Consider the following 27410-nt stretch of genomic DNA (forward strand, 5'->3'; position numbering starts at 1 on the left):
AGTTACGTTATTTCTTAAATCAATATCTTATCAATTTCAATGAGCTTGATAGAATTATTTGAGAAATAATTAATATAATTAAGTATTATATACTTATAATACAATCTTGATAGCAACATATATTGAAGGTATAGCGATCAACGATACACGCTTTAACGTGGCTTTAAATCCTCATTTATTTACGTACGGTTTGTATACATGCATGCAGTTAGCATGATACTTGTCCTATTTTCTAAATGGATAACATCGGCCTTCCCTTAATGATACTTAGGTATAATATCCTGGATTTTTTTTTTTTTTTTTTTTTAAGAAACAGTAACCTTTTTAAAGCGAGGCCAAGGTACCCATAACAAACGTAGTTTTGCCAATATCTAATGTTTTGTTAGATTTCTTAGAAATCTTTTTGAATATGATTATATAAATCCCTGATCTTACAATAACTTATCTTTAAGTTTTATATTACTGCGTTTCTGTGTTTGATCGTTGTTGTATATCATTTTTTTGCTTTTTGGCATATTTTCTGACCACCTTCTACTATCTTTCCTTAAAACGAGCGACTATCTTTATTCATCCTCATTTTTCAACTATATGTTTAATATTTACATTCTATTACACACTGACGATAACTTATAACGTAACTATGTCGAATTATTTTTTTTTTTTTTCTATTTCATGTATAACGTTATCTAGGTACAGCTTAATGTTAGTGGAAGATTCGCTGTGCTCCCTCGTTTAAGAAGGAAGATCTTTTAATCCGCGACAGTTGTGAGCATTTACTACGGACATTTTATGTCTTACGAATCATCGTTTCGATAATCGTAAATGACGTAGCAAAATATCTTTCAATGCAGATTCTTGCTCGTTTTACAGTATTGCTCTCCGTTTAGTATCTATGATGGGACTGCGACTGCCTCCAATCGGGCGTCGCGCTTCCGTGATGATGATGATGATGGTGATGATGACGTTTCTTATCGGAGACGCTGGCATGCTTGCTCGATGGATATGCGGCGACATCGCTAACAACCAATTCCGAGCCGTCGCGCTCGGTGTTATTGCCACGGAAGTTCTCCCGATATCCTGGTTCATCTAGGGTCTCCTTGCGACGAAGCGGCGGATGGCCAGCCTTGTGGCCGGTGGTTTCGTGCAGATTCTCCCAAGCTTGACGATAATACCGATTCAGACCGCCTCGACTCTCCGAAGAACTGCTATCGAAACTGGCGACGGTATTGCAATCAGGCGATGCACGGTGACGATAATGTTTGCTGCTTCTTCCGCGGTTTCTAATAAAAAATGAACATGTTAATCACTTTTTCAAGCTATCGTATAATTATGAGTAATTTTTATTTCACAGAGCTAAATATATTTGCATAAAATAATAAGGCAAAGCGTTATGTGCAAAGGAAAATAGTCGGATCAGAATTCTTCATCGTTGGATTTTTATATATTAAAAGTAAGTAAAAATAAGCTCAGTAGTTCTATTATTACGATTCAAAGCGATTTTTAAGCCTTTGACTACCAAAGTGAAGACAGAAAAGTACAACAGAGAAAATAAAATTTGAATTTTAATACAATAAATCTAATAATATACTAACAGACTTATTAATATTTTAACACACACATATACACATATACACACATACACACATACACACATGTTTAATTAGTGTATTAATAAAACTCTAAACAAATTTTAACATGAAGACATAAGCATTAATAAATCTATGAAAAACACTGTACATAATTTTGTTTGCCGCTGTAATTTCTGCGTAATGCAATATTCAGGATTTTTTAATTACAGTCGTTTTCACAATAATCGAGTTTTACCATCGACTGAAACGAAATAAAGAGAATATAATAATCCTAAAAAAAAAAAAAAAAAACAATAAAATTGTTTCGTCTAAACATTTTTTAGACGTTTTTTAAAGATTTTTGTGCCTAAAACATACGACTGCTTTTAGGAATCCTTGAATACATTTATGCATATATATACATATATCTCATCTTATTCCATATTTTTTATATAATATACTGTGTAATAGGATATTGATGTGTTGGGGTGCGTGCAATGCACTAAAAGCTGTTTCCTATTTTTACAAGGCGTGATATACGACGAGCTAACGCTAAAAGAAGGTGCTCAAGTAGAAACCTTGCTCTCGTTTACCTTGACTAGTATCACTCGCGAGGGTGGCGCGTGGTAGCTGGTGGTGGTACGTAATGATGGTTGATGTGGTGGGCGATGGTTGCGTGGAGGGTTGGAGTGGTAGTGGTGGTTGTAGGCTTTATATATTAGAGTGGAATGGTTCTCTTTCTCTCTTATTTCTGTCCTTTTTACGGCGGAGGTGAGAGGGAGAAGCGACGACAACGGTTTACAGAGAAGGGTTTGAGAAGTAGCCGGCGCGATGAGCCGCCGAGAGGCTAAAGGAATAAGGATGATCGCTACCGCGGCGAGCCGTGAGGTCGCGGCGCCCCAGGTGCTGGTCGGGGAAGGGCAGCGCGAGTAGCGTATACCAACGCGAGGGCATCCCGGTGTCGCCTCTCCCTAGGCCACCACTACCGCCACCCCTCAGCGCACCAACCCCACCGAGCCCCCTGCGGCGCCTTCCTCCGACGCTGCCACTGCCGCTAACCATCGCAATGCACAAATGGATTCTGTGTTAATTATCGTCATGGCAGACTAGAGACTATCTACGAGACTCACACGTTTCCCTGACGTTATATTTTAGGACTTTCGACATGTCTACACCACTGTTTCACAACTTCGGTTACGACCAAATCATTTTCGCTTACATTTACAGTTATTTTCATTCTCAATTATAGGCATTTCTGTTGATTTATTTAATTATCCCTGTTGTTCCATTTTTCATATGTGAAAAAAATACCATGGATCTTTAGTAGCCGTATGACTCACATTGAGAACCATTGATTAGTAAGTGATAACAAACTAAAGAAAATCATAGATCAATTGGAAAATGAAAATATATCTCCTTTGCAAAGCGTAATCGAGGCTACGTTTGAGGTAAATTACAGGCTGAATTACAGAAAGCTTATGATCAATGAATGAAGAAACGAATAGTACTATCCCTGAGTAGTTCTATTCGAAATGTTAGAAACTCTTTTGTTACATCAAGATTGAGAAACATATACACGCGGTTTCAGTAAGCAAAATCATTTTATATGAAAAGGATCCAGATTACAACGCAACATGTATATGTATTACAAGTTAGGAAAAAGATAGAGCGGTAGAAGACAGAAAGTAAATCAAATTAATACAAAGTAAGCGATATAATGTACAACTCGATCAAATGTCATTTGAATATTAAAGTGCGCATTCATATTCATCAGACTGAGAAGATTCACGGAGTAGAAATTTAAAAATAACTTTTAAAATTAAGATGGTACATAATACATTATTTTGCTTACCTGCGTATGAGTATAACGACCGTTGTAATCACCGCGGCGAGGAACACAAAACCGCCGAATACTCCCAGGGCAATTACGGCTCCCAAATTTAATTTGGCTTGATGAGTGCCACTAGGATGCTCAGCGTTGTCTACTCGGAAAGGACCAGAGGGTTCCGGCACTCCCGCACCGATACCTGCTTGTGCATGGTCCACCCCGCTCCCGGATATTTCGTTGTCTTGTGGATGATCGCTACCAGCGTCGTTAAGTATCGATGGAGGAGACGCAGGCCTATTTAGACCAATACTTGGCCTCTTTGAGACTGTCTCTCTTACCGTCGCCGGAAGTTCCGCGGTATTAGGTATATTTCTAGTCGGCACGGAGGTTGTACTGGTGACCGTCGCACTTGTTGTAGTTCTAATCCTTGAAGTAAGATACGTCCGAATTTTCGAAGTTGACGGGCGTATTGTCGCTCGGGTAGGAGAACTCGCTACGCGTGATTCCTCTGATAAAAGAAAATTCACAGATTTAATATACACATAATACACATCTGAACGTACGATATATTTTTAATTTTTTAAATTAATAATTTTGTTTAAAATTGTAATTTAATCAATAGCCTAAAATTTTACTTATAATTAACGTTTATTATACAGTTTTAAAATTAAATTATTTTATTATTATAAATATATAAATAAATACCTATGCAACTCGGAGCGGCGCGATCATATAATCCGGTGTTTAAACACGTAATTTGTTGAGAACCAACAAGTCGATAACCTGTTTCACATGTGTAGGTGACGATACTGTTAACCAGTAAACTTCGATTAAGGTTTCTTCCCCTATTTCCTTCTTTATTGACCTCATCCACCTTAATGTGACTGTGTGGTACTACAGCCGGTGGATCGCAGAAAATCGGTTCACATCGCGGTGGTGGTCCATTCCAACGCTCATCGATGTCGCAAGTCAATCGGGCACGTCCTGCGATCGTGGAGAAACATCAGCTTAGAATAATTTTTCACAGGTAATTTATACGAAATAACCGTTCTCCAACTCAAATGCGCCGTGAATAATTATGGCAGGTCGCAATTGATTGTAATACTTACCGGTCATCTCATATCCATCGTCGCAGGAATAAAGCACTTGGCTAAGGTAACTGACGGTGTTATTGATGAGCGTGTAACCACCATGTTTTATGCTCGCAGGATAGCCGCACTCGATACCTGGAACATTCAGAGTACGTTACGATGCGAGTCACGTTCGCGATGATTTCATTCAAGAGTACAGTTCCATGACCATCGTGTTCCTTACTTTTGCACACTGGTGGAAACTCGTCGTAGAAACCGGTGTCGAGGCAAGTACGGTTCGACGGTCCGATCAAGAGGTTACCTACGTTACAACTGTACTCCACGGTTGCCCCGACTTGATATATATTGCCGGGAATTTTTTTCGACGGACTAATTACTAACATCGTTGAATTTGGTGGCTGTTCGGGTCTGCCGCAAGCCTGTGGTTCTAAAAAGATAAAAATATTTTTATTATTTTTCTAATTGACGAAACGATAATAAATTAGAATTCTAATTTTTTTTTCGAATTTTGTATAATAAAGAATCAACTTCAGAGACGTAATATATAACACAAAATTCTTACGATGTTGACAGATGAAATTAAGTCGAGCTGTGCAAGGTGTAGCGGACCAAAGCCATCCTTTACTGCCATCATAACGAGCACAGTCATCTTCAGTATCTTGTGGCAGGTTCCAAAACGAAACAGATACTTCGCCGCCGCTTTCGGTCCACCTCCATAATGTTCGATCATTCTGGTCTCTAACTGCGCCCATCCAATACTGACTGGATGTGTCGCTCCTTCGTTAATGATTAAGTACATTTTCATTTATTATTTTTCAAAAAAGACAATTATTTGATTATTCTTTACGTTTATTTATTTATATTTTTTAATTAAAGTTATAATCTTTTTAAAAAATTCTTATAAAATTTATCTATACTTTTCTACACGGTAAACTTTTTAACTTTCTCCAACTTTTTTTATATGTATTATTATTGATTTATTTTATTAGATATGCATGAGTAAGAACGTACCTATGCCGTCTCCATAATTCCCAGGAGATAAATCCTTGCAAAGCGGGATTACTCTCATCTACGAGAGTACCACCTCGACTGCGGCAAAAGGACAGAGCATCTTTGAATACCAGCGGCTGGCGATTGTAAAATATGTAACATTTGCCGTTGTAAGTTGCCGTTAATCCCAGTGGTTGGTCCCGGAATTGAGGGCACCTCTCGATCGGCAAGGCCTGCGTTTACGTTTTACACAATCAATCATTAGCGCGATGGAAGAATGAAAACTGGATTTATTTCCGTTCTGTCGTAAGACTTAATTTTATATTATTAAATTTACCTGATCAGTGTAAACAAACGCCTCGCACAAGGATAATTCCACGGGAACGGTAAATCCTCGAATCTCTAGATGAACCGAAACGAAAGCTCCGGGCATTGGTGGATTGCAAGGTAAGAAAAGCGGCTGTCCTTCTTCTAAAGATCCGGTATATTCATTGCAAATTGGATTTGTTCCTAAGTCTGGCCGATTGTTTCCAACGCGAACGACGATGGTGCCGTTAAAATTGCCTGGAAACCAGTTGAAAAAATTTTTTATTAAAACTCGGGTAACTTTAATCGTAATATTTTTATCCTAGAGCTTATCTTATATATCATCGAAAAATATCGTCGCAAACATCTCATCGCAGATCCGATACGATCTTTTTTTTCGCGTGACGGAATAACGTAGTTTCACTAAAGGAAAACTTAGAAGATTACGGGGTGAAGCGATGGCTGTAATTATCGAGTCCTCCTAAGAAACGCGCTTCTCTGCGCTCATGCATGTAATTAATGGCATACATTTATGATAACAAGACGTTAGTTTAATCTGTGTCAATGCTATAATAATCGCGGCTCTGCGACAGTTAATCGAGTATACACTGAAAAATTCCCCTTTAGATAAAACTTTCGAACGACATCGTGCAAGAACAAGTTTGTTAAAGCAACTTTCTGTTGATACTTTTACGCCCGGCCATCTCAATGGTTAATAATTTTCGATCGTAGGCTGCACCGTGGATTTCAACGGATTAACGTAAATCGAAAACCGTGGCCGGAGACTTTCATTTGCGGTTTAGCTTAAAGGGTAGAACGCGCGCCGATTACAGGTATATCTGGACGAGTAAAATCATCTCGAGCGCTATGTCTTTTGACCCACATGGTATCCCGACTGTGACCGGTTATGGACAACCGTCTATGGTTGCTCGTAGAGCTGCAAACCGCTACAATTACATGCTTTCCACGTTCTGTCTTTATAGTGATGATCGCGAATTCGAACTCGCGCGACAGTACCCTGGCCTAGGCAAAAGAATTGCGCTAAGAGATACGTTACACGCGACACGTACGTACATGGATGCATAGACCACAGAGAATCTCCGGTTTTCCTGTTGCACATGTGCGAGCTACTATTCTCGCCTGTAATGAGTGCGTAGACATGTAGCGCATGAGTGAGGAGAAACTCTGGTATTGAGAAAGGACCGAGAGACACGCTCGTGCCTTCCTCCAAGTGTCGTGCGTAAAAAGACAGCAACGGAGATGCGGTCTACCATTAATCACGAATGTTAATAGATAATCATTAAGTATACACTTTATCTGATTTTGTTCATTGCTCAATGCTGTTTAATTTTATTTTACAAATTCAATGCAGCGATCTTTCTATTTAAATTAAAAAATAATCAAGTTTAAGCGGGGAAACAAACTCGAAATTTAATAGAGATTCTCGCGAGCTAGATTCAAATGCATATAGCTTGTTTCTCCACCTACATCCCGGAGAAAGATGCTTATGCTTCCAATCTTCAGTGGCAAATTATCACACTGAACGAACAAAGTATCCGTAGTTAAATTCGATGCTATTCAGTTCTCTAATTCATTATATGCATCGCGATAATAACAGGGAGACGTATATGAGCGTTAATAATACAATTTATTGATGAAACGAACAAATTGATTCTTTTTCACCGTTGAGGCGTAACGTGAAAGCTGGTCTTTTACGTAGACAGGCCTCGGTAATTGTAATGCGCCGTCTGTTCAATTATAAGGAGTCGCGAAGCCGGTATGAGAATTATCATCGAGTATCTCTTCGGTGCTGGGCCGTAACTAAACAACAGCTGCTTAAAACGAACCGCATTATGCCGACTATTGTTTCATCTGCACTCGCGCAACCGATTCCGACTCGATCCGCGGACAGAAAGGCCGATTGTCGATTATCGCGTTTTGAATAATTCATCTCTCCTAGGCGAATTTTGCGCGAACACGGCGACACGGAAGTCGTTAATATACTATTCCGGCGCGGGATTAACCGCTCGCCTCGCTTGCGTGATCCCGAAATCATTTATCTTTCTGATACATAACTAGATGATCTCGCTAATGTGCCGCTGATAGGTGATTTCCTATCGCGAAAAAGTGGAAATACTTTTACTCGCGTAAGGAACAGTCGACTGGTCTTCCTTGGATAACGAAACGCTCTTGCTCCTGCCTTGCGCGTGCCCAGCACCGACAATGCCCATTATTATCACTCGTTTAACGGTGAAAGTTTCCCTCGTTCAAGCGGATGAACTTTCGAAACGATAACGCGAATTTTCCAGTGCCGCGCCGAGTCTCATTAACGAAGAAGCGTCCGATAGAATCGGAATGCCGGAAATGCGTGACTTAATCGGCATAATTTTCTGCACCGACCAGACCGAACACACTTTTTCGTCTTGTGTGGAGATTAAATAATTAATGACAAATAACGTGGCTGTCGTAATCGTAGGTTACTTAGATCTTTACGAGACAGAAAAATAGTAACGCGATGCATTGAGCTCTTCTGGTATTTGCTCTAATATATGCAATAACTTCGAGCTGATTGATGACTGAATTCGCGTTTCTCGAAGGCTGCTGAAAAATGTATGCGGCGTACCGCGGCAGACGTATTACAACGGTTTTCTAACAATTGAAAGTGGAAAGACTCTCACTTTCATGAAAGAGTTTCTAAATGATTTCGTATGCAAGCAGGGCCTTCGATCGAGTTAAAGGTGAGGAAAGGAAGTGCGAATTTTACGGCAAAATTCTACAGACAGTTTGTAGAATATAAGATAGATTTTCCACGACTCTGTAAGCGCGTAACTCTCCATCCATTTGTTTCACGTAAAAAAAAAAAAAAAAAATAAAAAATGAAAAATAAAATCATTGGCCACTCTCCCAGCGATAGGCAGTCGTTCGCAATCATGATTTCAAATCGGCAAATGCTCGCTGAAGCGTCGATATTTTCGAGGCTGGATTGCGTTGAGATGAATCTCAACTCGCGTCCAGAGAGACGCAATCTACATCGTAGATTACAGCGCCGATTGTAAAATCACGCCTGCGTATTATCCCTTTCGCATAAACCATGCAAAACGGGTGGCAGTAGAAAGTAAAATAATAATGTAAGAATAATACGCAGCGCAAGAAATATTTTTAATAAAGTAAAACAGAATAATAGTATATTAGAAAGTTTAAGAACCGATTATGGGCAGGCTTTCGATATTAGAATTTCAATAAAAAGCAATTTACGATCAATGTGTTAAAAGGACAAATCGCACGCCGCTTTAAATAAAGAAGCAAATTTTTGTAAATACAAAATGAAAGAGAAAATGTCGTCAGCATTATAATTACGTATGTGCTTTTCGTTATATATTTGTTTGCAGAAAAAAAAAAACTGCCCGGTATAATTAACGCGATCTAAAATGCAGGCATAAACAGATAGCATTCAATGTTAAATTTATTTTGCAATCCATCTTGCTGAGGAGGCATCGTTCCCGGTAATTATCTCGGTAATGCCTATTTATTGATAGAAAGTTGAGAAAACGCACCGTAAACGAAAGTGCTAAGCGACGGGCGGGGTATTATGCGGCATCGCGAGAACTCTATCTCGGCGGCATGAGCCTCGCATTAGAATTCATACAAGAGACTTTATCGTTTCGCGCTTATCAGTGGTAACGCGCGCTCGTTGCAGAATGGAGAACTTCGCGGCGAACTCCGACGTACGCGGAGAACGCTCTTTACCGTCGCTTTTTACCGATTTAGTCCGCCGAGCGACGCAGCATCGTAACGAGCGCCAGATTCAATACCCGCGAGATTGACACCACGAAGAAAACAGACACTGCGATTTGATGCGCTCGTAAACCGCCGCATAAACGGCAGAGGTCCAATTACCGTCGCCATCGCGATCTTTCTTACGATCGTTCGCTACTTTGTTTCTTTCTTTAGACCCGACGACGGACCTTTTAACGGCGCGAATCGCCCTGCTGGAAAGAAACGGTCAACCGTTTGGCCGGGGCAATAATTTGAAATAGAGCGAGGCGCGGTTGTTCGAAAGGCCGAACTGCAAATATCAATTTTTCATGGTTCACTCTCTTAATCATTATTTCGATCACTACCAAGTAGTGCTCTAAAAGAAATTGTTAACACGTCTACATTTAACATTGGATTCAAAGAAAGTTCGAATTCAAAACGCAATAAAGCATTCCGAATAAAATCGCCTTAGGTCGTTCGAAGTTATTTCTAATGCGCGAGATTAGGACTTTTATCGGATGCACGACACGCTAGAAGAGTTTATTGAATGCCGAATGATAAGGTGCAGAAATATCGTCTGTGATTCGCAAAAGTTCATTTATTAACCGGAACGGTAAATTCTCGCGAGCGGCGAAGCGCGAAGAAGTATACGGTATTACTTACCGCAGCACTGCTTGCCGAAGTCCAGTCGCACCAGCTGCACCATGTACGGCTCCAACAGGTTCACATACCACCACGGCTTAAGCTCGGGCTTCGTCAGGGTGCAGGTTTGCGGCGTGTATCTCTGGCTGCTGCTTCCGTCAACCGCGCGCTGCGGAATTCCGCCTTCCGCAACGCTAATTTGCATCGGAGCTTTGCCGCCTGCCACGTTCAGAACTGCAAAAACAGATTAATGCAATTGATTGTCATGCTTGATAATCGGTAAGAAACGAACCGGTATCCGCAGGTGCTGGAAGATAGACATTCCAGCACGGCAACGAGACGCAATTGAATCCGATCGAGTTAAACGAAATAGCATCCCGCACCCATTGTATCCTTAAACGTATACGATAAAAACCGAGTCTTTTCTTCTCTTTAATCGATTCCTCATCGGCGACTTATTACCTTCCTAACATATACAAAATGCTCGGTTAAAGCCTCCTAACGAGCACATTATGACGGCAAGGCAGGCGTGAGATTACATCGCTCTGTAACTAAAGATTGCAATACCAAAGTTGGTCAATAAATTAAACGGTTCGCCACATAATTATAAGGCAAGGACGAACGCGACAGATGATTCGCATGCACTACCGCGCTAGCTGATTCTTTCTTGCGTTGGATTTTTTTTTTTACGACTCGCGCATACCTTGGTGACGCGGCAATAATTCTCTGTGAGAAAATCGCTGTAACTCATTGCCATATCTGCTCGATAAAAAGAAGGTCGGCCACCATCGCCACCGTCGCACAGGTGAATAGCCGAACGGCACGCACAGATGGAGACCACGGTCATCGGTGGCCATAGCCAAGTTTTGTGCAGCAAGTTCCGTACATTCGCGAACACGCTGGCGGCCTTGCGGTAGTTTTACTGTACCGTAACGTGAGAATTTTATTGGCGTCCATGCGATACCGATGATGACACGCCGATGCGTACCATTAGCCCGCAATACGTATTGCCTCGGCCTTAATTAGTCTAATCAGCATCCAGCCTAGCAATAGAATCGGTATTCTCCATTGTCCCGCGTATTCAAACAGATCTCCGTAATGTTCTTGCATCTTGCAACGTTATTACATAGTATAATGACATTCGTGAAGGAGTATAAATGAGCTAATCCGGCGTTATTATTTACTTTACAGTCGCCGATGCTAATCAGGCAGGCCTTCGTAATTCTCTTGTATTACATAGTCGTGTAATGTCATTTAGTTCATTTCTACCCGTGAACGAGAATAAATGAGCTAAGTCTGGGTATCGGTCTTTATTTAATAGTAATAATAATGCGCTTGAAATTACGCTGTAATACTTTGCGATAGCGAATTCCATCGATAATTATATTAATATCCTATGGCCTTCTCTATATACGTCGTCATAAATGTCACTCTGTATAGAAATTTAATATCATTGCAAGATATCTTTGAAAGTGCATACTGTTATGCGATGCCTTAAATAAATTTTTTCAACGCTCTTCGCGATCCGTGAAATGCTCGGTGTAAACATTTCGTAGCGTGCTTTGAGATATCGCGCGATTCTGTACGCAATCTGTTACCACGGCCCCAAAATATCTCGTGGAATCTCGCGTGAAACAATCGGGCGAGATGCACAGACAAGACAGCGAGTGTATCATGCAAGCAAAAGTCCGATACGCAAACAAAAGGCCGACTGAAAATTCGTCCGTATGCATCAAGCGCATCTTCAAGATACTCTGATAAACGCGTTGGGAAAGAGCGGTCAGGTTCACTCGCCAAAGACTAAAAAGCTCTTCGAGCTTAATCGTTTTAAATTTTTATACGGTATAATAAATTTTTTAAAAAGCGCCAAGTTATACAATCGATTCCGGGTAAAACAAAAATGATCATATTAAATCGGTATTAAAATTTAATAAAATTAATCTTTCACACGAGAACGCTAGAGAGTCATCGATAATATGAGCGGAGGCAAATTGTAATTATATACTGTCGAAAATTATTACTTTCTCGATTGGCGCGAATTAATTACGTGTAGTTATTGTTATTCACAAACATAGTTATCTTATCTATAGTAAAAAACGAGGTCCTTTTAATTTTTCGATCGATCCGAAATATTATAATTAAATCGAACGAGAATAACGAATAGGTAACCAAGGGTGGGGGAGGGGGATGGGGTGAGAGGTGAGCGCGAGCCTACGTGCCGCGCGCTAGGTGTATTCCCCCCACTACCCCCACTATCGCTTTGTCCTTTGCTAGCGGTCGCGCGAAGCACACGTACGTACGGAATCACAGCGACCGCGTGCTCGTGCCGAAATTAATACGTACTTTCGTTTAACGAAAACCGCCCGACACGAGAACTATCTTCTCCTCCCTATTTTCCGTGTGAGGAGAGCACGTGTCGCAGCCGGTTCGTCGGTCGTTCCGCAAAGTATTCGGGCGTAATTTTTTGGCTTTATTCTAAACGCGAGTGGCGGACAGGGACGCGCGAAAGTGATGAATAATTTTCGCGATTGTAAAATCACGGTCGGGGTGTTCGCGAGTGACTTGTGCGCGGAAGGATGACTCGACACGTCCCATCTGAGAGGAGGAGCAGGCCCGGGACGGGCATCATACATCGGCGGAGCAACTTTTAGGTGAATATTAATTTTTTTTCTTTTAGAAAATCTTTCTAAAAATAAAGCTTTACCTTTAGATTAATTTAAATACTAACATGTCTACATTAATATGTTTTATTTTATGTTACAGTCACCGGCAGAATTTTACAACTCCGCTGAAGCTCATGCAGATTGGTAAGTCGCATGATTTTATTTTCGTAGTTTATAATATGAGTCTCTCAAAAAATAGCAAGCGCGTAGCGCGCGCATGGTTTCTTCTATTTAAAAAAATAAAATAAAATAAAATAACTCAACGTATAATACGTATATACTAATCGCGGTTAAATTAAAACTGTTATTAAATCACGTGTGTTCGCATAAATCGTGTTTGTTGTGCATAATTATCATAACGAAGCAATCAAGATTCTATCGACCAGGCGTCGGTTCATCATATAAAACGATAATCGATGCATTCTCGACCTAAACCTACATACTAGCTGGTACCCCCCATGGTGGTAGTCCATGTATGCTGCGCACGTTCCCACAAGACACATACGTATGCACGCTGTGCCTACCTCATAATTTACAGTTATTTCTTACACACGCAACGCGAAAGGTTTTTGCCTTACCATATCGTTTCCGTCGATATCGTGTAACGAGATACAGAAAGCAATCCGATTCTTCCGATCTAATAATTGTAATTATGCGTATTTTTTTTCATTTCAAGATTAACCCTCTGTTGCAATTCTTATAAGACCATTTATAAATGTTATTCCAACATAAAATATTTATAACTTTGCAAGGCTTCGACAATTTTCCTAGTTTAATCATATAATCATCAAAGCAAGGTAGTCCCACGCATACTAACAGCTCATGTATCCTTGTACGCCACATTTCTATCGCGACAAAAAGATCGACGAATCGAAAAGATTTATAATACAATGAAAAATGCTTGCACTTATAAAACTGCTTAGTTCATCTGGATCGTTTTTATTATAACGTGCAATAATAACAAGCGGTATTCTAATTTGCATGAGCACTCGTTGAACTATTCGTGACAGCGATCAGAAAGTTCTTTATCAAGTATTGAAAAAGAAAGTGCGATCTTACTTTCGCAAAATGAGAAGTACTTATGTATTTTTAAGATTGAAAAACAGGAAATATTTCATAGGCAAATGCCGATTTTATGTTTGTCTTAAAGTTTTACTATGCCATTTGCTAGATGGAGAACGTGGTTCTCTTTCATTTTTTTCATTTTTTTACTGACATACATATATCTCTTTAACTTGAATATTTTGCATAATACACGTTACGCTCCACAGAATTCTTTATCATCTCAGCAGAATAATTAAATGATCCAAGGCAACGTTAAAAATCCAAAATATATCATTAAATGTTAAAAAAAAAAAAAAAATATCACAAATGGTATTAAATACGTTTTTTTAAATCTGGTAAATTTCAAAAAAAGGTCTGAAGTTTAGAGGCTCAATGCGGAAAACTTTCGTATATCTCCCCCTTTTAATGTCAAGTCCGGAAGTCCGCAATCGCAAATTAATTCTTTACGGAAATAGGGCGTACTTGTGGCGGAAGGCGAACGAGAGGTATACGTTCGAAAAGTCAAGTTTACGCACAGTTGCGCAAGTGGCAACCTGCTCTCGCGGTCGGCGGATCACGAGAAACTGTTGCGACCGTCTTGGGTGGGCAGTCGAACAATTTTGTGCAAACATTACTCGCGCGTACACTTGCCTCGAGATCGTCAAAATAATGGACGAAGGAATGCCCGGGAGTGTACGACGGTTATTACCCCGCGCAAGAAATGCCATTATAACGTCATCAATCTGCACGGTACTTCCTCTTACCTCGAAAAATAGGTATGAAAATTACCACAGGAATGTATCGGATTCTATTCCACCGAACTACCGAACCTCCATCGCTTAATATAACACATATGAGACATAATAAACATTCTAAAATAATTTTCTAATATTTCACAATTTCCAGATATAAATAAATACGAAACTCGACAAATAAAATTTGAATACACTAAAACATGAAATAAAAAAAAAAGAAGAAGAAAAGAGAAACTTATAATAAAAGGCTCGATGTTAGAAACGTATTTAAAAATCAAAAGACCTAAGAATAATTGGTGATATCACTCGAAAATAGGGTCAAGTTAAAAATATTTAGGTTAAAAAGTCGTTAACGATTTTTATATGCAGACCGTGAAATTCGAAAATAATTTCAGAGGTAATGTTCCGCCTTTCTGATTAGACAGTTTCACTCACACCTGTCCCTTTTTTTCTCTAATCGGTCGAAAATCATGACCTATAATCCTGTTCCATTAAGATATGCCATTTAGATACGTGCGTGACGTCGCGCATTAACAAAAACTGCATTTACATCGTCATCATCGATGGTTGCAGCTAATCTTGATCGACTGTTTTATCAAACATCCTATATCTAGCAATGCTGCCTTAGGCATGATTTAACGACAATGTATGCGTATGAATTGACGTGCATAATTGAGAGAGATTTATACGGTTATCTCACATTTCACGGTCGATTTAAAAAAATTGATTATCGTTAAAGATTAATTGTCAGAGATTAATTTATATTAATTATTGCACCAACAAGTACTTTCTGTATACGTTCCTCGCTCATAAAGTAGCACGTCGATTTGTTGTGAGAGTTTAATTATGTCAATGTGTTACAAAATCAATTACATCGACATCTTGCACCCCATCGATATACGTATAGATTACATTTATCACTCATTGTCAGTGAAAATTTGACCGAGCCTGATAAAACACATTTCCTATCTCGTTCTTTCTCTTTCTGCGTTCTGCTTGGCTCACGCCACGAAGAGACAGTCTTTGCAATCGTCGGGGCGTGTCGACATCGTGTACTCGTAATCCACGCGACCCACTTCCGCCCACAACACGGCGCTACTTCTCGTGATCCTGGACCAGTTCGGCCTGTCGTTGAATTCGCGGAGCGTGGCCGTGAGATCTCATCAGAAGCGATTCTCTCCGAGCCATGTTCTTTCACTTCGATAAATTTCGCGCGAGAACACGTGCAAGAATTGTAAAAGGCAGTGGCAGTTTTGTGCATTTCCGGAAGTGAACGTACTTCATAGAGTCGTCAGTTAATTGCATAGCTGCCTAACAAAATAAAAAAATGAGTAAATTCGCGGTTTACTTTACATTTTTTTCTTTGATTCTAGTTTTTTCAAAGATGAAAGAACAGACGAATTAAAGTTAAATTAACGTGTTGAGAAAAAAAAATGTTAAATCTTAATAGAAAACGGAATACATGTTGCCGTATGATATAATTTCAAGACTATTTTCAAAAAATGTAAAAGTATAATAATTTTCTTTTTCGATAGATATTGTATTATTTTACATTTGTTAAATTAAAATTCAACACGATAAGCATTCAGTTCACTTCAGGATCGGTGTATTCACAATCGAAAAGCAAAGAAAGGAGAATCGGTCACCTCATTCTTGAGATAATCGAACACAAGGATAGAAAACGCATTCCGCGGAATAAGTAATTGCCTATAGCGCATACACGGAACGTATGAAGTACTCATTACCGAATAGATATCTCTCGCTAGTGAGAAGCACAGATATTAGCATGTACGCGCATGTGTACACGAAAGTACATGAAGTACTCCATGAAATAAACGAGTTACTAATGAACGTGATAATCGTCCTGGGCTCGATGGGTTTCATAGGCATCGTTATGAGAAAATTAACATTCCATCCCGCTGAAAATAAACCGAGCATTTCCTCTAAGTTATCCGTTCGCAATAAAATAAAGACGAGTTTGCGATCGATATAAGCAGGCGATAGCGATAAAAGTATTGTAATGACAGCGCCGGGAAAAGATACAGTAATGGTTCCGGGGGCTACGAAAAATGGGTGAATTCGTTCGACCTGGTCCAAGGACAACGAAGAGTCCGGTAAGTCTGTGTCTGTGGAATGCGCGAGGTTGGGAAGGCCGCGGGCACTCTTAAGCAGTAACAGGTTCAGAGTTAACGGTGTACTTCTCCCACTGGCGCGATACGGCATAGCACTTCTTGTGCCAGTCGTCGTCGGACCTGCTCGGTCAAGGACACCAGAACCGGGTCACTTGCCTTCCCGAAACAACGTAGACGCAAATACAGTCGAGTGCCATCGGCATCAAATGCAATTACGCTGATTATTCGTATGAACATGTCACTGTCCTATGCAAAGTGTCCTAGACTCGTACAGATTTTCTGTTCAGCTTGAACTCGATTTCTACTTCACGAGAATTAAAGAGAGCTAATTTTTGAATTACTTAAATGAATAAAAACTAAATATTTGGAAAAAACTCTTAATTTCGAAATTTACTTTTTAAATTTAATTTCATTAATAAGTGTTAGCTTAAAATTCATTACATAAATTCGAAATTAAAATTTAGAAAGAATAAAAAAAAAAAAAAGAGGCATTAAAGACAAAAAAAAAACTTACCGCAGAAGGGCACGCCTTCCGGCTTCCACGAGCCATCGGCTTGGCATTCTCTTCTCACTGGTCCTAGAAGTTCGAATCCTCGTTCACAAGAATACGTGGCTATGGTGTGCTCAGGGAACGTGGTGTCCCTAATAGGGGCATCCTCTTCGTCTATGACATCATCAATGGCTTTACCGGAGAAGCGCACGCTGCTATGTGCCGGTGCACCCGGATAACCGCATCCGGCGCCATTCGACCCTGCAACGAGACGTATTTTTTCTTATTCTAATGTGATTATCGTAAATTATTCCGCGAATAACGGCACAGATAAATATATACGTTTATGCTAATGTCAGTTTCATAAAAAGATGTAGCATAGATAATTCAGATGAATCATATTAATGCTAAAGACGCAAAAAAAAAAAAAAAAAAAAAAAAAAAAAAACGTACAAAAAAAATTTACAATTGTATCACAGAAATAACTCGCGTCTCCACATACTCGTATATTTCTTTCGTGCACTGAAAAATTCAAGTGCGGAGGCCTAGTTTCTATGTACTGGAAGGTTTCACTTTTGTCCTCGTATGGCGACGATAGTTATCCAGAACAACGTGCTAATTAATACGGTCGTTCTTGTTTTCCTTTCAAACATCGGTTGATCGCGCGTTATCTATTCGCAATTGTGTCTACGGAAGTTACAATGTGTATAAATTAAGTGGTCGATTTAGCAAGGCATTTTCTAATAAAGCGAAAGAGGATGCTGGGCTTCAATCACATCTTTTTGTAATTATACGTTTCTTCCTCTCGTAACAACCGTGCACGGAAACGTTTTTCCGCGATAGTCATGTCTAATCGCGCGCGTCCATTTCACGGCGCGAAATTGCCTCAAGTGCCGCGAATTCTCGCGAGAGCTGTTAACCCCTCGCAGAAAGGATATACACTTTCTGCTATCTACGCTATTCAATCTCTCATGACTAATTGCACGAGTAATGCAACGCGTCTTCTGGCCGGTCATCGCGAGCGCATCGCGAGTGAGCACGCTTTTCAATCTCTTCGCCACATCGAAGACACGCAACCCCACATCATCACGCACCGAGCCCATCAACGGTGGACGATGCAAGGCGGGACGTTGCCTCATCGGGTTTGCCGCTGCCGTTTTCAAGCCGATGATTTCAATGGGCGGCGGGGTCTTGTTACCCTCTTGAGCAAAATGCTCAAATCACCGAGCACCGACGTAGTAACGTTCTACGATAATCTCGTGCGAAACGAAAGGGTCTTATTTATGTAACCCGTATCGTCCCTTGCGCAACGAAAGTGAGCACAGGAAGCTAGTCCCTGTCTTAGACGTTTTACAATTCGCTTTTTCCAACGACGGATGAAAAACATAGGTTCGGTCTAAATACACATCCGCTGCCTGAGATTGCGAAAGGTGTTGCAGTAGAGTAAGTTTATGACACCATAACATAACGTTGCGATACATAGTAAAGGTGTTTGCTAAAATGTGCTAATGCGCAGGCATTAACTTGGCTCAAGATATCTCAAGATTGTACGATATAACAATCCTGCCGGTGAAGTTTTTAATTCGCCAAACCGTAGCTCATTCTTAATCCTTTCCCGCTTGAAAAACGCTGCCGCCACAATGATTTCTCGTCAGTTTATTGACAACAAAATCGAACTAGAGCTTCGCGGATCTCGCAGTGTCTCCCGTCAATCTGAATTCCGGCCGGATAACAACCGCGACGAAAGCATGCATCCCTGCAACTTTGCGCGGAGAGATACAGAAACGCCCGCAGCTGCTCTTGATTACACTACGCTCTTCCATCCCGTCACGTTTCAACAACTACGTAGACAGAAATAAATACAGAAATGCTACATACTCACGGGCCTCGGTGGCAACCCGCTATTACCACTATCCTGTCATTTACGTGCATACACGCGGCTGCAAGTCCTGACCCGAGCAAAGTGCAACATATCGAGTTGCCGTCTGCCGGTTTTCGCAAAAGAAAAAAAAAAAGAAAAAAAAAAAATAGCCGAGGATGCGGCGTAAAACGCCTGCGAGACGACGTAACGGAAGTGATAACGCAAGCAAGCGGCGATCGCATCCTGCAGCAGTCGCGCAATCGTCTAGGAAGTCGTCGTCCTATGCAGCACTCCCCAGTCGCCGGCGCGTGTGTGCTAATCCGAAATGCGATATCCAAGGGAAACAAACTACCTGACGAATTTCACCCGTCTTCATTGTGCAACGATCACTGCCTTTTTCTTTATTTCTTTGTCGACGATCCTCGTGTCGAATTAGGAATTCAATGCGTACGCATGAATACGCACGCCATTGTTAAACGCATATCGGTAGTTGAGCAATCTTTTCGTTGGAACTAATATGAAATATACAAGTTTAATTCTTCTTACAAAAGATTCTTGTTAGAAATATTTACGAGCAATTCTTTTTTTTTATTTTTTGTAAATCAAGCTAAGAAATAACTCGCACCACATTGCGCATGAATCGCGTGCGAGGTGCGATTCTCGAGCGTTCCACGTAGGACGTATGTAATTTTCAAAGTATGAAGAAACAAATTATCTGTCTAATGCGCGATAAAAAAAAAAAAAAAAAAAAAAAAAAGACCTTTAAAGAAGAAGTTAATGTTTCGGAGCTGTTCTTAGTAACTTAGGAATGACATTCCATTTGAGGGTGCCGTATAAGCAGTAGTCGACTCACAGTCGGCGAATTTTGGGTTTGATCTTATACCCTCGTAATTTTATACTTCGGTGTTATCATAAGGTTATCGAAAAGAACAACGAGAGTCCATCCTCGATTATTGCCTTCCATAATATATTATTGTGATCCTAAAAAATGAGCCGCTCCCAAATCTCACAGCAGCACTTTGGTGGGCACAGTCGTAAAACACTCTTTCGAAAGTGATCGGCAAAATCTAAAGTAATCTCGAAGGGGGGAATGCTTGGCATGGCACCATACTTTAGAAAAAAGAAAACACTACCCATGTAACTGTCAGATGAGAAGGAGACGGCGCTTTATTTGTCGATAAAACAAAATTTTAGCGCGTTAATGTTTCGGAGGATGCAAATCACTCGCCTAACGCGCGATAAAAGGAATCTTCGACGGGCTAATGTCTATGGACATGTTTCTGACGATTTAGGGATGGCATTCCATTCGAAGTGAGCAAGCAAACGGTGCTAGTGCCAACCGCGTACAATCGACGCCTCGTGGGCTGAGTGCGTAACGGTTCGCACTATTCAATTAACATATTTATCGTACGTTCTTATAATCGTGCGTGCGATGCGCCAGGAAGGATTCGCAAAGCTGTTGGTCGTCGCGTAAAGAATGGGCAAGAGGAAGCAGATGGAGTAGCTACGCGAGGCCCGTTAATTTCATTATTATATCACTATTGCGTCAAACATCTATCTGACAACCGCTTGCCGAGGTAAATACGACGAATATAAATTAAAATCTTTTTAACATATTTTTGCAGTAAATTTTATCCCTGTACAGTTAAAACAGACTTTTTACAGCAATTCAAGATAAGTCGAATATTACGAGATAATAAATATTACTTTTAATTATGATACAGATAGAGAAAAAATATTCGAATCTAATGAAAATTAATTATCTTTGCATCTTTATTATTTTCACGTATATTATGTTCTATTGTATTATAGTACGCTGTAAAATTTCTTGCTTCGCTACTATATCTCCTATTTCGATTTCGCTGTACGGTTCTCTTCGTGGTGGAAACTGATCGATAAAGATCGCGGCGATGTAAGGCACGCGCGAAGCAGGTGCTACATTATCCGCTCGTGTTGCGATACGCGCACGTTATATGTTTATATTCTTGTGGGGGAATCCAGGATGCATCACGTCCACGCGCCAGGAAAAACAAGGATCGCACTAACCACTAGAAGATATTATAATCTAAAGAAAAATGCGTACCCGTTTTATGAGCGATCCATCCGCTTTAGTAGCAGTTATTAATTTTTTTTGTTTTTTAATAAATACAGCCATAAATATCGATATTACGCCGGTAAAACGGCAAATAATTTTTTATACACATATTTTTTTTAATTCAGTTGTCTGTAAGTACACATTTTAATTTTGCAATTCGACTTTTACGCGAAAAATTTTGTTTGCGTGCTTATAACGTCGTATGTATTCAGCACGTGCAATTAAAATTTCAATTTAATCGAATTTCTTTGCTGCCGAGATAGATTGTAAAAAGTAACACTAAAATCTTACTGCACGTTATGTAACATTATATTTCTTTTGCACACATTAACTGTAAATAAATGTCGGAATTATAGATCAGGGCATGCGCGGAAACCGTTGATCGTGTTATCGAAATAAACGCTGCAGGCAGTAACTATTCGTTATATCCGTCTAATGTAGGTTGCTACCTGGCATCATCGTAATTGTTAAGCCGTAAACCGGGGCAAAAACCGAGGTCTGGTTGATTTGAAAAGTACTTCATCCTACCGGCGTTCGTACGTAATCGCTATCAACGTATGCAGCCACGTGGATCGTGAATCGCCAAGAAATTGATTAAAAAGATCGATTCTCATTTTACAAAGCAGAAAAATAAATCACTAAGCTGCGGATTGTTATAACAAAATATCAAAATTGCAAGACTAAAAGAAGTAGTATAAAACAAACGGCAATAATTTTAATAAAATTTATTTAATCGCCGATTATACGCGCAGTCAAATATTCTTCCTGTGCTATTCATTGTGTATTCATTGCTGCAGTTATAATTTTTCTGTCACGTGAATTTTTCGGACGTTTGGATAAATCGCGTTTGAAGTATAATGGTAAGTAGTACGTGCCTTGAGTAAATGAGCCTATGTAGGACAGTAGAATGGAGACAACGTGTCGGAATCGCATAGAAAGGATAAAAGTTATTCCGGTGTAAATATCAGGTCACTGTTGTTTCACCGTTATTCGTAAAATAAAGCGATTATCGTACGCCTCTATCAACTTATCTCATCACCGTGACAAATACATTTAGCAGATTGCCAGCATTATTTTCGAATTTTGTTATTTTTCGCGCTGAGCCTCGCATTTGATGACAATAAAATACGATAACTTGCCATTATAATCATTTCAAAGTACGTAAGATTGAAACGTTTTTAATGCGTAGTCATTATAATCATATTTGGATCTAAATACCGTGAAAATACACAAATGATATAAATTTGCATAATTACATAGAAAATAGAAAAACTTTTGTAACTTCTTTTCTAATATTGTCATCAATTTATATACTTGACGATTAACAAAGACTTTGCCAGTTTAAAACGTTCAAGTAACTTTCTGCATTAAAAATAAAATTTTTCTTTTTATTATTTAGCACAATAAATATTATATTCGAAACGATAATTTCCTTCCAGTGTGTTTTAACGTCTCCCGTAAAATTTAATGAATTTAAATTGGCAAGTGTCAAATTGCGACTACGTTTGATTTAGATTTAAAATCAATGATCAAGGAGTTTCTCTTTCTGTGCAGATATACAATGACTTTATATAAATACTTTTCTTTTTACCGCGACGAAGTTTCATTTCTCACAGATTCTACCGACTTGCACTCATCGGCTTTTGTTCGTATGTAGTTCAACGCGTAATTTTCAATGTTCGGGGTTTCGCCCACACCTAAGAAAAGTAGATAATCAGGGCATAAGTGGAAGAGAAAAGGTACGCCGCAAACTCGCCTTCTTTTTCCTGCCTGCTCGCCAGATACTCCCGTTATTTCATGGAATTGTGGGAAATTGGGTACCGAGTCGAGTTAATTAAACGTACCGACCTTTTGTTTTCAAGGTGCGATACGTGCGAGCCGTATATGCGCGAACCTGCGATTAGTTCCATAATATGACGGAAGTGCATGCACTTGTCACGAGAACCAACAATTCTGTCGATAATTCTGAGAGTAAGAAGCTGATTATACTGTTTCTAAATGATATGAAACAGTAAACAATGGTTAAGAACCAAATAATTAAGACGTCTCTCAAACCGTAATTAAAAATGCATTCAATATTGAGCACTGTTATAATTTTTTTTTTTTTTACAGATTGCACGTTATCTGTCTCCTATGGATTATAAAACACTGATGGATCATTATTTCATAAATACGTACGCGGAAATCTATTGTGTCTGTTTATTAATTTAAATTCCGTTGAAAGAAGAATATGAATATTGTATGTTGAATATCTATCAGCGATAAGCGACTAACTGGATAAAACAATGAGCAATGATGAACCCTGCTCACGTCTCGGTTGATATTCGACACCGATCGATTTAACGATAACGACAGCATTGATCTTTTATAGTTTCAACAGGAAATGGCACGTACTCGAGAAGACAACTAAATGTGACTCAACGGCAATTGGTAGGAGGCAGCTGGTCGAGAACGTGCGGTTAGAGGAAGTGTTTGAAGAACGTGCGCAAGGAAAAAAAAAAGAAAGAAAAAAAAAAAAAAGTTTGACGTGCACGGCGACACGTGGGAAATGCAAGTAACCATTACTTTACCACGAGACAATCTCGGTCATTAACCCACGGAAGTAGTTGTACGTGTTAAAGTAAAATGTAAATCAAGAAACGACAAGAGAACCTTTTCATCGTACGTCTAGCTTTAATTTTGCTCGTGAGAGGACTACGAGAACCTCGCACCGAAAGAGTTTGTAACAAAATTACGAAAGTGTAAATCACACTTGCGAATCTAGAAAATCTGTTGCATTACGTTGACAAATTAATAAATAAAAAATTATAAAATGTCCACTCTCACGTTCGTTGTAAATCGAAGCAATAGCAATATATGAGTTTAAAAAAAATATTAATTCTTAAACGTCATTATTTAAAAAGTATTCAAGAACAGTGCAGAAAATTGTGCATCTAGTGTTAAATTGCAACGTATGAAAGGGCGCACTTTCCAAGTTTTGACGGAATTCAATATACTTCGCATATCATGGAAAATCTGCGCTTCGCGGTAACACGCTACGAGTAAACGAGTAGACGACTTTCTTCACGACAACGATCGAGTGATAGTCGGGCTACAAGTCTTCGAGAACTTCTCACGCGTTATTACCACGTTGATGCCGCGTTACCAGCCACTTTCCACGCCGTGGAAAAACGTGCGAGGTTTGTGGAAAGTCGATTACCTGCGTGCACCATGGAGATGAGAACGCGTGCTGCGTGAGTACGCCACGTCTCATTTACAAGGCGCGCGTTTGCGCGTGCAAAGACGAGCACGTGCCTCTGCGAAACGTAGAGGTGTCTCGCAGCTAACACAACGTTGAAAAAACTATCCCTGCTTAATCGAACTCAGAGATAAAAATGAAATATACGACCGAACTGGTATACAAACTATCCCGGGGGATAAGCACGATCGGCATTAAGAGAATTTCCAGAGTAAGCTGGTTTATTTATGAATATATGTTTAATCGTCATCGGGCGCTTATTAAATCGGAGCCAGTTTGCCGGCTACTAACCACGGTATCATTTAAATGATCTTTAATGCAAATCCAGTTCATAGTTATGGATGCTGGCGCTGAGTGAAATTTTTAATCAGATAAAGAAGAATGTGTCGGTGTGTATCCTCTCACACGAAATACGCATAGACTATAATCCGCACGCGTTACATACATCATACGCTAATTAACGAGCAGGCTTCGCTTATTTTCAGATGCCTCTTGCTAGCGAATTGCATATATAAACGAGTGCTTCGGTAATCCTTGCTAAGTTCAATAACGCCACGAGCGTGGGATGATCTTGACCTCAAATTGAATTGCATATTTATCAATTATTAGAAAAAAAAAAAAAAAAATTTATCGCATTACATATATGTCTAATGCAATCGTATGTCTATCGCGCGAGAATCACGGGTATTACAATAATGCAATATTTCTACAACTCGAATAAAATTCGAAAGTTGACACTAATATTCTAAGGATCGTGTAATTAATTTATAATGTTCGATTAGAAGCTATATTGCACACGCATGCCTGATTAACGGTAGTTTCGTCGCTGGTTCCGCAAAATAAAATGTTTCAATGATACGTAACATAAGGAATATTGTTACGAACTGTAAGCATTGTCTCATAATCAATCGACTCATTAATTACTTTAGCGTTTAGAAAGCAACAAGCGAATGGGGTGCAGAAATAATTATTATAATCCCCCCCAGTGCATGCATTAATGAGCCGTTATATTTTCCACGGAAGATTAATCTATCTTTGCATGAAATGCAGCCTATCCGCTATATTAAAGATTTCTAAAAAGATATCCAATTACGTTTTATGGAAAATTCATAACGAAGCGTTACACAAAGGCGTGATTAAGGCAATGAAAATTACTAGTTTCATATCGCATTTTATTTTATGCAACGCGAGTAAGAAATACAAGTATTTCTTTTTTTTTTTGCTTGTTTGTAAAATAACAAAGCATATAATTAATAATTTTTAAAAGACACGTATAAAAGATTTAAAAAATAATCTTAATATTAAAAGATTTTAAGTTTATGTCTAAAGGTATTCCTGATAATCTAGAAAAGTTTTACGTAACAATCATTTAATACACTTATCTATGTAACCGATTAACGTTAAACAGATATTACGAACCTTTGGCAGCCAAAGCAATGAAAAGGAAGAAAATCGTTCTGCGGCTCATATCGTTCATAAGGGCGACCTTTTACGCGAATTCCAACCTCGAACCGCCTTCCCAGAAAACTGTTGAAGGAACGATTTGTAATGGTAATCAATACGTCGGCGGCGAACGCACTTTGTCAGAGAAGTTCACGGAATGCACCTCGAAGAAAACGTCATTTCGGGGTGAGAATATACCCTCCTTTTAGATTTCCTTTCCGAACACTAACCGCGATCGAATCGGGGAATCGAACGAGCGCGCGTAAACTTATTTCCCTGCAGGTGTCTTCAAATGGGGTTAATGTAGTAATAATGTGCTCGTGCGTCCACTACTTGCAGACAGAGCCTTTCACGGAACGTTCTAACCGACGTCGGACGTTCTTGCCTGCGGACTGAGGCGCTTGTACCTCGGCAGGAAGTCATCCAGGTATTCAGCTCCCCACCTGTTGTTCCTTGCCTACCTCCACCTCAACAGGTAACGACCGCTGTGCCGGTTGCCATCAGGAATGAGGCTGGCTTGTGCGACTGACTGACTGTTCAGCCCCCCTCTTACTTACGCGCCTCTTCTTCGGTATTCAGGCCAACTTGCAAGCTAACACGTCACCAAGCCGCGAGAACGCTATCCCATAGGATAGTAGAATTTATTATGTTTTTTTTTTTTTTTAAGAATAAAATTTTGGTCGGTTTTTTTGAAGTGTATTTTAGAAAAAAAAATTTGTAAAAAGTGCTCGGGAAATTCTGTTACTTGAATACACAACTTGCAGCTTACATATGAATCGCGTAACGCGTTATCGTTACGGTAAAATGTCGAAAACGCCTGATCCGAATTATTACAATCAACGGCTTTACGTCAAAATTAATTCTAAGGATTACGAGTTTAAATCTCCTAGATTCGCATAATTCTCAACGTTTCTATTCCGCACGATAATTGATAATTACCAGCATACAATCGTCATACGGGATATAATTACAGTTTCGCAGAGCGAAGTGCGCGTCGCTCGACATGGGACCATAGAAATAGAAACAAGATATCTCGAAAGAAAATAACATATGTAGAGTTCCTGTAGAAGTGCACGTAATTGTGAAAACCCGTGGAAATTTTACAGCAATTTGTAGCAATGTACTCACCATTGAGAACAATATGATATAATTTTGCGAAAAGCACAAGTGGGGTCATAATTTCTACGTGTGTAAGTAATTTTTTTTTCTTTTTTCGTAACGCGACGAATTAAAATTAAATCGCGGAAGAAAAATATTCCTTGCAAAATACACAATGCAATAGATCAAGAGTCAAAATAATTCTAATATTTATATTAGATAGGGAAAACTGCATTGCTAACGTTAAAAAGTATGTGTTCTTAAAAAAAAATTTTTTTTATTAAAAAAAAAATTATATATAATATAATAATAATTTTTTGTTGTTTATATGTGCCGTGCAATCTTGTTTCTTCACAGGTAAGAAAGAACCTAGATTCTTTGCACTTAAGCAGGAAGGACTAAGGAAGCAA

General features: G+C 39.4%; 1 protein-coding gene across 1 annotated transcript; it reads right to left on the reverse strand.

Moving 5' to 3' along the window:
• Positions 1 to 158: 158 nt before the first annotated feature.
• Positions 159 to 26378, reverse strand: LOC139105701 (uncharacterized). Its single transcript, XM_070661948.1, has 11 exons — positions 25879 to 26378; positions 17290 to 17526; positions 10203 to 10415; positions 5815 to 6041; positions 5499 to 5710; positions 5050 to 5264; positions 4711 to 4914; positions 4506 to 4622; positions 4102 to 4380; positions 3421 to 3904; positions 159 to 1280 (listed from the first exon to the last, which is right to left on the reverse strand). The coding sequence occupies exons 1-11, from the start codon at positions 25934 to 25936 to the stop codon at positions 884 to 886; spliced, it is 2643 nt and encodes an 880-aa protein (XP_070518049.1). The 5' UTR covers positions 25937 to 26378; the 3' UTR covers positions 159 to 883.
• Between the last annotated feature and the right edge of the window lie 1032 nt (positions 26379 to 27410).

This window comes from Cardiocondyla obscurior, linkage group LG09 (assembly GCF_019399895.1).
Source record: "Cardiocondyla obscurior isolate alpha-2009 linkage group LG09, Cobs3.1, whole genome shotgun sequence".
Lineage (NCBI taxonomy): Eukaryota > Metazoa > Arthropoda > Insecta > Hymenoptera > Formicidae > Cardiocondyla > Cardiocondyla obscurior.

Coding starts and splice junctions, on each gene's coding strand:
- LOC139105701 (XM_070661948.1), bottom strand. CDS start 25,936: ATGAACGATATGAGCCGCAGAACGATTTTCTTCCTTTTCATTGCTTTG. Junction 6,042..10,202: donor CTTCGGCAAGCAGTGCTGCG/GTAAGTAATACC, acceptor ACTGGTTTCCAG/GCAATTTTAACGGCACCATC. Junction 1,281..3,420: donor GTCGTTATACTCATACGCAG/GTAAGCAAAATA, acceptor ATTTTTTATTAG/AAACCGCGGAAGAAGCAGCA.